The sequence below is a fragment of the Phoca vitulina genome, unplaced genomic scaffold (assembly GCF_004348235.1).
Source record: "Phoca vitulina isolate PV1807 unplaced genomic scaffold, GSC_HSeal_1.0 scaffold71, whole genome shotgun sequence".
Classification (NCBI taxonomy): domain Eukaryota; kingdom Metazoa; phylum Chordata; class Mammalia; order Carnivora; family Phocidae; genus Phoca; species Phoca vitulina.
Genome location: NW_022589774.1, coordinates 10,578,019 through 10,591,259, shown reverse-complemented (window position 1 = coordinate 10,591,259; position 13,241 = coordinate 10,578,019). Strand labels below are relative to the sequence as shown.

At 44.4% G+C, this 13,241-nt stretch overlaps 1 protein-coding gene across 2 annotated transcripts in view; it reads right to left on the bottom strand.

Moving 5' to 3' along the window:
• Window positions 1–13,241, bottom strand: part of RGL1 (ral guanine nucleotide dissociation stimulator like 1) — a 231,790-nt gene that overhangs the window by 26,971 nt on the left and 191,578 nt on the right. For both annotated transcript variants that reach the window (XM_032393204.1, XM_032393205.1), the window contains 3 exons: window positions 10,022–10,125; window positions 6,670–6,754; window positions 1,629–1,718 (listed from right to left, as the gene is read on the bottom strand). In XM_032393204.1, coding sequence (XP_032249095.1) covers window positions 1,629–1,718; window positions 6,670–6,754; window positions 10,022–10,125 — 279 coding nt within the window. The remainder of the gene's footprint in view (window positions 1–1,628; window positions 1,719–6,669; window positions 6,755–10,021; window positions 10,126–13,241) is intronic.

The following is a 13,241-nucleotide window of genomic DNA, read 5'->3' as shown; positions in this document are numbered from 1 at the left end:
GGAAACAACACACACCTTCTGATTATGGGACATTCTAAAGATACCAGGACAGTATTCCAGAAGACTGTGAAGGTAGGGAGCAACAAGGAAGGCTGAGAAGCTCTCACAGAGCAGAGAGGCCTGGGGAGACAGGACAGCATCTTACAGCGTGGTCCCCTGGCCTGGCTCCTGGAGCAGAAAGAGCGTCCTCATGCAAAAGTGGTGAAATCCCAATCAAGTCTGGATTTCAGTTCACAGTTCACACCAGCACTAGGGTGTTGGTGCCTCAAGCTTGACAGATGGGCCATGGCCAGAGAGAGTGTTGACAATGGGGGACACGGGCTGAGGGCTTCAGAGAAACTCCATGTACTATCTGGAACTTATCCGTAAACTCATAGTAAAAAGTTTATTTATTTTTTTTAAATTGTCCCTTGGAAATGAAGACAGAATCACTTCAACTGCAGGTATACACAGTATTAATCTCATGAAATTTCCTTTGAGATCATCTCAATTCTCCGTAAGGCCGCTGAGGCACTAACTTCCGTGGATACCTTCTCACTTCCATTCAGGCACTTAGGATATTCTGGAAGAAAACACAGCCCCAGCCAGGGCAGGACCAGGTTGCTCCATGGGAGCCAGCTGTCTCCTTGGCCAGAACTGACTGGAGAGGTTCACCCCGAGGACTCTCTCTCAGGCACAGTTTGTCCTTCCCTGTTATGTGCACAAGGTCTCATCCTGAACTAAAATAATCTTTTTTTAGCAGCTATTTTTAACTTATCTTTGAACAACTAAAAAAAAGGCTGAAATGCTGTGAAATGTTTCATAGGCTTTATGGTACAGAAGAGTCCTATCATTCAAACACAACATTTCTGATTTATGTCCAGCCTTCCAAAGAAGGAGAAAATCCTCCCAAAGCAGGGATGAGAAGATCTAGAGGTTGTCAGTCTCTTAATCTCCTCTCTCTCTGGTTTTCCCTCTTCCATGCTAAAAGGAGAGTTTTAAAAATAAAGCTTTAAGATAAAGCTAAAGATGGTAACTATCTTTCAGTCTTAAGGAAGGAGGTACGGTATTCCTGAGTATTGAAAAACTAGAAAAACGTTTGGCTAGTCCTTGGGATTAGTATGGAAAGCTGGAAAATGGAGAGAGGGTTTGGAACAAATGAAAAGATCTGCCAGTACACAGACCAAGTCCTCCTAGGAGTCGACGCTCTTTCCTCGGCACCCATGTGCTAGGCCACCGGGTGTCCAAAGTTGACTACAGTAGGCATTCCTGTTGGGGAACCGAAGCCCAGGAGGTCTCAAGGCCAAGGTAGCAGCAGCTTCTAAGTGCAGGAGTGGACGGAGGAAGACAGCAAGAGGGAGGAAGTCTACCTCCTGCAGACTTTTCTCCTTACCTCTAGAAGAAAAAATGTTCCAGAGAACACTACGCTTTGCAAGTGTAAGTGTTTATTTCCCCCTGGGTCAAATGGGAGTGATAATATGTCTCCTACAGACCTCCCAGGGCTGTGGATAATAAATAAAGGATGGAGAACATTCCTGGAAGCAGGGGCGCCCTGCAGATCGAAGGTGCTGGGGCCATGAAGGAGCCCCACCACCCACACAGGGCTGCTTTCTGACGGGTCCTCAGGGAAGACCGAGGGCTATACGTACCATATCCTTCTGGAGCTGAAGCCTCCTCTGGGTCCGCTTCTGGTTTTCTTTCACACTGCTGTCCAGGTTTGCAAACTTTGAGGTTCCTTCCTAAGAAACAGAAGCACACACAGAGGAGAGCGATGGAGAGTGGCAGCAGAAGGAAGAGAAGGGGCACGTAGCTTCTGGTCCGGAACCTCTGCACAACTGCCTGCATGTCGTGCAAAACCAAGAGGCCTCCAGCAGGCTCTGGGCTGAATTATGTCAATGTTCAGCTGGCTTGTCACGAGAGGTCTATGTGCAATAAGGTCTGGTGGCCTCGGGTAATCCCGTTTTCCCCCCTGCTTTGTAAGAAGAACCCCTGATTTGGTGATCAAATCAATGGTCAATACCAGGCCTGAAGTCCCCAGAACCGAGGCAATTTTTTGCATATCCTACATTTCACCGGGACTAATCACATGCCCCGGAAATGAAGATCTCTTCCTCAGTACATTTTGTGATTTCTTGCTCTTGGCCTGAAACACATGTGCCAGCATTCTGTGAAAGAAACGGGATTCTTTCTGTGGTTATTTCTTAGCTAAATGAAACTTTTGTACCGGAAGTTTTCTGAGGAAGCCCCGTATCATGGAGCAGCACTAACCTATGAAAGCCAGACCTTTGCCTCTTTTTTTCTCCCCCATTTTCCTCCCCCTAACCCATCCTCCTGAGTTGCTTTTCTCAGGTCTGGAACACTTACAAGTCAATCCTTCCTCCTGGGGCCTGGGGGCGGATGGCTACCCTTCCTCAGCTCCCCTGTCTGTTGTCACAACAAACTCTTCCACGATGGTGACTAAACTCCAGTCTGCTGACTGAACACAGTGCTTTGGGGTTTTGTGGTTTCAGGGTCTTTTGAGTTCTCATTTTCCAGGAACTGTATGAATGGGAGGCAAATTTCACAATTCGGTTGGGGACAAGCACTCCGGTAGCTTTTCCTCGGTCAGTCTTCCCGGGGTTTATGTTACCATGGCCTGTGACCTTCCCCGACCACACAGAGCAGCAGCGTCTTCTGCAGACTTGGCCCTCCCGATGTCAGCGAGGCACCAAGATCACCTAGCATTCACCAGCCCTCACCTGGGTCCAGAGCCCACAGTGACTCACGATCTACTTTAATTCTCCATCACAAATGATGATAAGGAGCAGTGTTGTTTAACCACCTCCTGCATACAGCTTTTCCTGGGCGTGAATGAAAGCTGCCTAAAATGTTCCATTTCCCAAGCCAGGGGGTGGTGAGTCCTCCCAAATTCTTGAGAATTTGCTTGGAGTGAGCATTCACTTCTGTCTGACTTGAAGGCAAGTGTCCATCCCTTCCCTGTGTGGGTCCCTCTGGTCCCCTTCCAGCTTCTCAATCACTGGAAGAGGTATCATGCGTGGAAGTTATGGAAGGCAGACCTCAAATTCTTAAGAAGGATTTCTGACAAGTTAAAAGGCTCCCGAGAGCCACAGAATAGCAGAGACAGAAAGGAAGAGCACTCGGGACAGCCTCCCTGCTGGCAGGAAGGGTGAAGACCTGAGGTGAGAGCTCGCAGGCTTGCGGATTTCATGACTTCATGATTTCAAGAGAGTTAGACTCCGCTCCTGGCTGGGTCACGGAAGAGATGGCTAGTGCCACTTCCTCCAGATGAGGTGTCAACCGAAAACCTACTATTTGCCACATCCAGCGGTATCCATTTTCCCTTCTTGGCCCTAAATCTTTTGCTGTTTTCTCACACCACCGATCCCTTGAAACCCCTTGGAACTTTTCACAGATTTGCTGATGGCATCACTCTGGTTCCTTCCTTCTGACTCCTTTGCTGGCCACACTCATGCTCCTAGTGTCTCTTCCTTCTGCCAAAATCACCTTCTTGTTTTTTGCTATAATCGGGTCTTTGGAAACGTCATCCTTAATGATTGCCTATGTTAGGATGAATTCCAAATTGCTCCCTCTCCCTCCATCAACCACCAGCTCCCCTCCTATATCTTTCCCCCTCTGTCCTCCTCCTCCTCCTCTCTCTCCTCCCTCTCTCTCTCTAGTGAAAATTTCTCACCTGAGTCCCATCTTTTCTCTACCTCCATGAGTTCAGCTGCCTCATCCATCCTGTTCCCGGGCCTTGGGTGTATACAGGCACTGGATTCTTCTCAATCAGTGTTGGGTACTTTATTGCCCAGAAGTTAGTGGTAGCGATCTGAATGGGCCTTCAGAGTCCTAACAGTCCTGTTCCAACTGCGACTTGAGTATGTTTCAGAGCTTCACTACACATACATTTTTGCCAGAGCCAAATTCCTGGGCCTTTCTCACAGTTTTTATGTAATTCCACCAGGGAGAGTTCTCATCCAAGAGTCCCAAGAACCAGGACAATTTGGTGGCAGTCTGCTTTCCTGCTGCTTTAAAATTTATGGACTCTACAATTCAACTGCTCGGAGTGATCTAAGTTCATCATCACAGGTTTAAGATAATCTTTGAGAAAAATAAAAACATTTTTTTTCCCCAACAATTAAAATGAAAACCTTAGATTCTTTTTTTTTTTTTTTTAGATTTTTGTTAATTATTATGTTGCGTCAGCCAGAATATCATAGAGGTGGAACATTACATCTACCCGGAAGTGGAGGAGAAGACCAGTCTTTAAGACTAAGATTACCCAACTGTAAATCAGTGTGAGTCCAGGAATGGCATATTAGAAACAGAGGCCTGCAGTTTTTCTCAGTGGTTCTTTTGAGAACATAACTACCTTGATTCCTTTTTTTTTTTACAACCATGCTGAGAATTAACACTCGGACTTATATACTTCATATGAAGAATGATCAACAAAGGTGACTGGAAAGGGACCTACATATACATACGGCCTGCCCAAAACACATTACACCATCGTAATGATAATGCACAGACCACAGGAATTCATAGCCAAGTTTTTCATTTCTTTGGGATTGGAGCCATGTAGAAGAAATTTAACTTAGAGCACGAGGGCCAACTTCTACACTTAAGAAAGGTTTACGGGACCTTTAATGTCTAGATATGGCTTTGCTTCTAAGTTTTGGCCAGAACACCGCCACCAGGCAATGGGCTGCATGGCACTGAATTTATCTACGTTGGAAGGATGACTCAGAGCTATTGGGATTTCAATGTGTGGCTCCAGTTAGTCTAGCTTTGTATTCCTGACAGGAAGACCACTAAGCCATCTCCTTCCAGCCAGATGAGTTTCCATTTAAAGTCTGCAAATCCAGGGGGACATGAAGCAGGGAGTAACACAATCTCAGCAAGCACTGGATAGTGTGCAGCTAATCAGGTACGCCAAATCCGGAGCCGGACATCAGCACAAATTGCCTTGCTCCTACCACTGACTCCAAGAAGGGCCAAGAGTGGGCAGCTTCTCAAAGTCACATGAGTCCAAAGGCCCACCAATTCATGCAATCGTACAGAGTTCTGAACATTTGCTGCACCCCAGGCACTGTGTCAGGCATTAAGGATAGAACAGTGACAAAAAGAACCCAGTTCCTGCCTACAAGAGGCTTGCAGGCCAGCAGGGAGACAGGCTGGGTCCCCGGCAGAGCCCACGATGAGAAAGACATGCAGGAAGAACAGGACTCAGGAGGACAACCATCAGGAAGACCGTAACAGATGCCCTTACAGGAATGACTAATCTAACAGGTGTCAGGTGGATGCCCTTTCGTAGGGACCCCACCTCCACTGGACTTTCATCCCTCCTCCAAGTGTGTGCTCTGAGCTTGTGTATGTAGCCCATACTTTACTCACTTTGATTTGTTATGCATACTTTGGCTTCGTGTGCACACAGCATGCCAAATACTAAAAACACATTTGCATAGGGCTTTCAAATATTTTACCTTAGTCAATCTTCAAATCAATTCTGTGAAGTCAGTGGACTAAATACTATTATCTCTACAGATAATACAGTCTCTTATACAGAAAAAGAGACTAAGAACAAGGATCATATTGTCTAATTGCCCAGTTCAGGGCTATGGTAGCGCATACCCTATGATTTTATAATTGTCTACTTCTCTACCTGCCCCCGTGAGACACAATCTCTTTCAGATCCGAGACTGCCTTCAGTGTGGTCACACCTCGGACACCCAGCACATCGCGAACGCTCAATCAACTGTTGTTCAATTACTGATTTACCTTCTCTGTGAAGTTTTCTCTGATCTATCCTGCCCCCTACTACCAAGTGGCCAGAAGAAACAGTCCTATGCCTCTGTGATGAAAGCACGGGCTTTAGAGTCTTACCAGGTAGGGTTCACATTCTAATGACCTACCAGGTGTGTGACTTACGACACAGGGCTTACCTCTCTGAGTCTTGGCTATCTGCAAAACTAGGATGATAAAATCTACTTTATAGAAAGGTTGTGATGATCGTATCTGGCCTATGTGCCCCTCTGATGACCATTCACAACCTGTTATTTGTACCTTTATTTGACTACTTATTCTCAGTTAGTGCCTCCATCCACCAGCCAGAGGGTGAATTCTTGAAAACAGGCTCTGGGTTAGTTGCCTTCATATTCCTAGAGGCCGCTCCAATGCTTCACGGATATTGGACATTCAACAAATGTCTGGGGAAATGAAATCAACCGAGCTATACTTCTACCTTCTACGGTTCCAAAGTCAGCACTCACTTGGCATTCACTAAATATTGCTGATGGGCCCGTGCAACTTGGTCCAAATACAGGATATGGAATTGCGGGCTTGGCCTCTGTCACTCTAGAAGATGTTCTGCTGAGAAGGAATATTCCAGGGCCTCTCACCCACCTCGCTGCCAGCACTTGGTGTCCGCAGAGCGGCTCGTTAAAGAGATACACTCGTGAGCACAAGTTTCACAATCTGGTTGTGTAACCGTGAAGCTTCGGAGCTGGACATTCAGTTTTCTCAGCCCTGAGCTTCTTTGATTTGCCCGCGAAAACAAAAATGCTGCCTTCTAGTCGCTGCAGGCTTTCTCCTGGGACTGCAGGAATGTGGGGAGCCCTCAAGCCACTCTGGCCTTGAAGGGATTCCAGAGCTATCCGCGACGTGGCCCGGTGCCCCCACCAAGAGCCTCACCTTCATCAGAAGTTCCCGGCTGGTCAAATGGTTGTTATGGTCGGAGAAAATATCCGAAAGTTCTTCAAACATCAGCATCCGGTCCCTGGGAGAGGGATGAAGAAAACATTCACAAATAAAGAGTCAGTGAGAGGCCCACACCTTCGGCCCTGCTGCCCTCCGTTACCTGTGACTACAGAGGGATTGGACTGATCTCAGGAGCAGAGAGGAAGCCAATGACTTTGTTCATGCAGCTTTTTTTTTTTTTTTAGATTTTATTTATTTATTTGACAGAGAGAAACACAGCGAGAGAGGGAACACAAGCAGAGAGAGGGGGAGAAGGAGAAGCAGGCTCCCCGCTGAGCAGGGAGCCCGATGCGGGGCTTGATCCCAGGACCCTGGGATCATGACCCGAGCGGAAGGCAGACGCTTAATGACTGAGCCACCCAGGCGTTCCTCTTTTTTTTTTTTAAAGGTACACACAGTCACCTATGTGAAGATGGGGGTTTTCCTAACCACCTATGTTATAATCATAAATAAGGATTGCTAAATTGGGGCATCAAGTTGTTTAAATGGGACATGTTCTTTAAAAAAAAATCTGTCTTAGCAATACACACACACAGCCCCGTGGGGACCGAGAAATCATGCTGGCCGGTTCCCTCATTTAGAGATGAAGATGCCAGGGTCAGGGATTTGCTGACGTTTCCATCGCTAAGTTTTGAGCATGGCAGGTGTAGAAGCCAAATTTCCTGAGTCACAGGCCAGTGCTCTCAAATCGGAGTCAGAGTAGATGGAAGCTGAACGGGCTCTGGTCAGGGGCGGGGGTTCAAATCCCCACTCTGCCCCTCCCTCCCCAAGGGCTCTTGGGCCCATTGCTTAATCATCCTGAGCTTCCATTTTCTTACCTATACAAGGAACATACTAGGAGTCCCCTTGAGGGACCGCAGTGAAGGTCAGCAGGATCATATACATAAAGTGGCTACTCTGCCCTCTCCCTTCTGGAGGCCCTGTCCCTCTCCATGGGCCTCAGGCTTTTCTCTCCAGCCCTCTAGGGTTACTGAGTGGAGGACTCCAGAGGCAGAGAATTAACGGGGCTGTATCATTCCCCAGGCAGCACGTCATGATCACGGGAAAGCCATTATTAACTTATTTGTTTTATAATGAGGGTAATATCATTCTTGTAATAAAGGAAACCAGTAAAGCTATTTGCATTTTGGAAAAAATAATTAAGAACTTAATTATATGTGGGCCTAAATAAAGAGAAATAAATAGACGTCTTCTCTGTCCACTGAAAAGTGATTAGCATTAAGGGTTACAGGGAAAGTGATAACCAAATAAGGTATCCTAACTCTGTCCCTTGAATTTAGCAATGAAAACTATGGAAAGCTGATATGAAAGTGTCTTCTCATGACATTTCTGCAGCATCGCTGCTAAAACATGAACCGACCAACTAAGAAACAAACCAGACACCCATACTGTACAGAATGAGGCTCTGAGGTTTGTTTTGAGGTGAAATCATTTAAAAAGCCAGCTGGAAGAATGGGCCTCATATGGTAACCAAGAGATTAAGATACAACTCCACTATTTTTTTTTTACTTGTGTTTTAACCTCAAATTTGCTGTAGAAGAAATCTTTGGCTGGCTAAGTGACTTTCCACAGTATGCTATTAATCAACCACCAAAGAAAGATAGGATTACCTTTCACTGCAATCAGAGAAGGTTGCACTCAAGCACAGGAGCTATTTCAGCACCTGAGCCCCCTTTGTTTTTATTTTTGATACCATGACCGGGGAGCACTGATGAGGGGAAGGAGAGGGGCCCGTGCTATTGAGGATGAGGACTCTGTATGCATCTGATTTTCCCATTGTATTTTACCGAGGCCTATCATCTCATGATTTTATATGACCCATCTCTTTTATAAGATTTATATGCAAAGGAAAACCAATCCACTAATCTTTCTTTCACATACAGAGTCACCTGGATTATTCAAACTAATGAAGAAAGAACCTAAGGAGTAAGTGGTGATCAAAAAAATTGCGCTGGCCTTTGGAAAGCCCATCTACCAGGTTTTCTCCTGTAAACAGAGCATGAGCTTTGGAGTCTCCAAGTGCCTATGGCTTCTACGGCTCCGTGACACCAGACATTACGATCAGCCACTTCAATTTTTTTCTACTGACTCATCAAAGCCTTATGAAATAAATAATTTGACTTCCCCCAAGTAGCCTTTCTTCTGATTGAGAATAGGAGCCCACTGGTATGTGTGAGTACTCTGGCACTCATTTTTCAGCATAAACTTATGAAATTCTGGTGTACCGGTCTGGGTCTCTTGCAAGTTTGGATAGTGTCGGTCCCTTAGGGCTTAATCAGCTCTAAGTAAACTGATGAAGCCGAATGCCTAGACCTTCCACTCCTAAGGACTGAAGCCACCAATCCCACAAGGGCAGGCCTGCCTGAGGAGCCAGCTGGCTCCCCTCCTGGCTAAAACCGACTATACGGCATACAGTATAGGCTGTAAACAGTTTACACATTCTTCCCAGATACAGCCTGACTTTTTGATTAGCTCAAGCCCAGGTAGACCTGTTGAATGTAATTGGCCTATGTGTAGCCATGACACATTCCCCAGCTTCTAAATCTGTACTGATACGGAACCAGAGCTGCCTCCTCATTCACCTTTCCCTCCTCTGCAAAAAGTTCTCTGGTCTACAAGGGAAGCTCTGGAACTAGGGGAAGGAAGAGAGTAAAATAATAAGGACAATAAATTGTTAATTGTTCCACAGCTTCCACAAAGAAATATGAAAAACAATATAAAATGAAAACAGTATAAAAAAACAATACAAAATGAAAAACAATGTAAAATGTGGCCAGTTGATAACTTTAGTCAGGTGCCTAGGAAGGAACACTTGGTGGTTTTGAATATCACTCAGATGGCTTTTAACACGCTGAAACAGAAGTGAACTGAAGAGATTCTTGCCGAACAGCAAGAACTAATGTCCTATCTACGCACATGATCCCTCACATCTTGGCACAGCTTAGGGCTTTGGAATGTGGCTGAGAAATAACCAGAAGGAACAGCAAACTGCTATAACTTCATCACTCCACAAACTTACCCCCTCAGAATCTAGATCATAAGCACATCCTTAAAATCATCCCCAAAGCCAATAATCTTGGCTTCGGCACACTTTGTCTGTGGCGGCCCCTCTCAAAACTCATTAATGATTCCGTGTAAAGAGCACCCTGCCTGGGACACACAGAGGCTTTCAAACGTGTTTCTCTAGTTATATAATATGAGCTTTGAAGGCAAGGACCCGCACCCTTGATACAGCGACCAGTCGCCCCAGCCAAAGAAAAGCAGAGCAGGACACTTGGGAACTTACTTGGGGACGGCGGCCCAGGTCTTTTTTAACCTATAGATGGAATTGGACTGCAGTGCAGAAATGATGGCCCTCAAGGAGGAAAAATTCTTCAGGATCCTACATTCCTGTGCGCAGAGTGATTAAAACATAAAAGGCATTTAAATATCAATAATACAGTGAGTCGGTGGTTTCCTGTTTTAGAGGTATCAGAGCTGCTATGAATTCTTACCACTAAATAGGCAGCTGTATAAATACTGAACATCAAAAAGTGGCTCCTTTACTCCCACCCCAGTCACCGAAACACTTTATAGGTTTTGGCACCGTATGCTTGTTTTTCTCCCTTTAATATATTTTTTGCATTGTTGTTACAGTTTTATGGTTTCCAGCTTTCCCAGTAAAACACGAATGGAGGTGAGTCTGCAGTGCTGTGCTCGGGAGAGCAAGCTTGCTTCTGCAGAAAGCACACAGATGCCCTAAAGCCACACGTGAACCATCACTGTATCCTTCAGACAGCCTCTGTGAGTCAGGTGGTATCGAACGTCTCATGGCCAACCTTTGCCCAGAGAGGTGTATATAACTTGGCAATAAAAACTCACCACGAGTTGAACTTTGGCTTTTATGCTCTTTGCCAAGAGGGAATATTTTTATACACATTCGTTTGGTTTCAAATTGGCTTGGGCCACAATCATAAACATTCAGAAACACCTTGGTTCCTTCGGTGTTTCCAAAATAACTTGGGCTTTTAAAATAAAATTTGCTTTGGCAGCATTTGAGAAAACAAAATAGAAAGAGAACAGGAAATATTCTGGATGGCATTTTCTGGGTAAGGAGAAAGGCTCTCTGATCCTGAAATCGAAGCTACCGCACGGAGTCTGCAGCCTCAGCAGCCGGTGACCCTGGAGTCAACATCCTGCTGATGAATGGCAGGGACAGTGGAACAGTAAGGGAGAGAGCCCCAGTCTTAGCAACATGGGGAGAGTGGGCTATGCCTTATGTCAAAGGAGATGTTTCAATATATAGGCATTTGGGAGTGTAATATATCCACTGAGTACACTGTGTGAGCACGGGTTTGGCTTTGTGCGGAACATCTGAAGCAAGAGACCCCAGGGTGGTTGGGCATAAATGCACACTGCTTCCAAGGTCATTTCATGAAGACATGCTAATCCTGAATAGGAAGGAAAAACAGCCTTCTCTAACTTAGCTTGCCAAAATCTGGCTACTTAAAACTATGCCAAACAAACAAACAAACCTCCAAACATTTTTTTCTTAGAGTCAAGTATTTCACAAAAGTCATGCCCACTCTTTTTAAATTTCTCTATGCCCTCCCCTTACTTGAAAAGAAAGAGCGAGCGAGCAAGCAAGAGAGAGAGAGCACTGTGAAATACGGTCAGTCTGGAAACCCAAGCCCACGAGAGCATGGTTCAACAAAGGTTCAGAATCCAAAAGTTATGTTCCAAAAATCAAGAAACTTGCAATAAATAAAGGAACTCAGGCACAGATACTTCATGCAAATTGTAATAGACATATGGAACACATTATCCAGAAAGAGGCTTCAGTTAAGGGTTTAAAGGAGTACAAGAGACATTTGGCCCCATTTCCAGAAAGGGAGGTATCTTCCAGGAGATGCAAAAGTAAAACAAAAACATAGCAGCCAGGCCAGTCCAAGAAAATATGATCACATTAGGTCACAAATATTTTCTGTGTAAAATTTTTATCGTTTTTCAAATATCCTCTTGATAGAAATTAACTATGATTAATGCAGGAAAAGTAAGATAAATCTTGGCAGGAAACCACCTATGAGTTTCATTATTTTATTAAATTACTCCACACAATTTCAAGGGACACGACATGCTCAATATTAGGAAACTACATCACCAAGAGCAAGGACCCCTGGCTTTTAAGCATGTGCTATGGGATTTAGAATAGACCTCAAATTATTCAACTTGTATTTCTTATTATCACATAAATGCACAATTTATATTTAATTTGGACCAAAAGTCATGGTTTGAGCCACATTGTCAAACACACAGATGCTGTATTCTCGCTACAGATTTTCTAAGCAGTTGAATGGATTAAAGGATATAGCATTTATGGCAGAAAATATATATATATTTTTTCTTATCATTTTAAGAAGACAGAAATTCCATGCTCTGTTCCACTCTATCAGAACTTCTTTTGTAGCTCTTGAGAAATAAGCTCAATTCAGAATAGGAGAAATCTAAGTTGTAAGACAGTATTTTCCTACTTTTTTATATACTAAAACATCTGTGGTAACAGACCACCTAACAATTCAAAATAAGGCAAATTTCCTAGCACAATTATGGCCCTGCTCTTTAATTAAAGACAACAAAAGAGAATGTTGAAAAGAGGGAGAGAGGGAGAGAGAAAGAAGAGAGCGTGTGTGTGAAAATTTAAGCACTATGCCCTGAACATGAGGGCTTAATGAAACAAATATATATTAGCATAGAAAGCAAAATGGGTTTTGGTTGAGGGTTGACCCATATAACCCAGAACACTGACTAATAAGATATTTACATAATACTTATGTTTCAAAGTCATTAATTACATAGCTCTTGCTGATGTAATTTCTTCTGCCTACGAAAAAAAAAAAACTTACCCAATCTTCAAATATCAAAAATTATATCTAGTATTCAAAGCTAAATCCAAATGTCATCCTATCTGTGAAGCCTTCCTTGATCCCCCCAGTCAGAAGTGAGTTCTCCCTCCTCCAAAGCTGTAACTTATCTCATAGGGCCCCACTCCTCTTTTGCTTCAGCTGAGATCATTCCAGTCTATCTTAGCTTTCTTGTTTGTCTACAGGCTCCTGTAAGACCACATTAATTGTGCTTATCCTAATGATGTCCCCTAAGTACATAAAACTGTAGCTCACGTGCATTTAAGAGCTCATGAAATAGCTGGTGACCAAGTGACTGAATACTGTTCACCTTTTCTGAATCATGAAGATGCTGATTAGTGAAGGTCATACAGTATGTAAGCGGCTGACCCAAGAGACCAGACTGACACTCAACAGAATGTAACCAGGCCTAGAAATAAACTCTGTCCCTCCAACTTCAGATAGAAGGCCCTCTGAAAAGCCCCAGATCAATGTGAAATCTGTGCATCTCAGTCCTTTGGAAAAGAGATTCAGGATTCTGAGAATGTACCAGCTCTTTATATCGGTAGAAGATATAATGCTTCCAGGTGCTGGAAGGGTGCTTAGGTAGGTAATCATTCTGCGTTG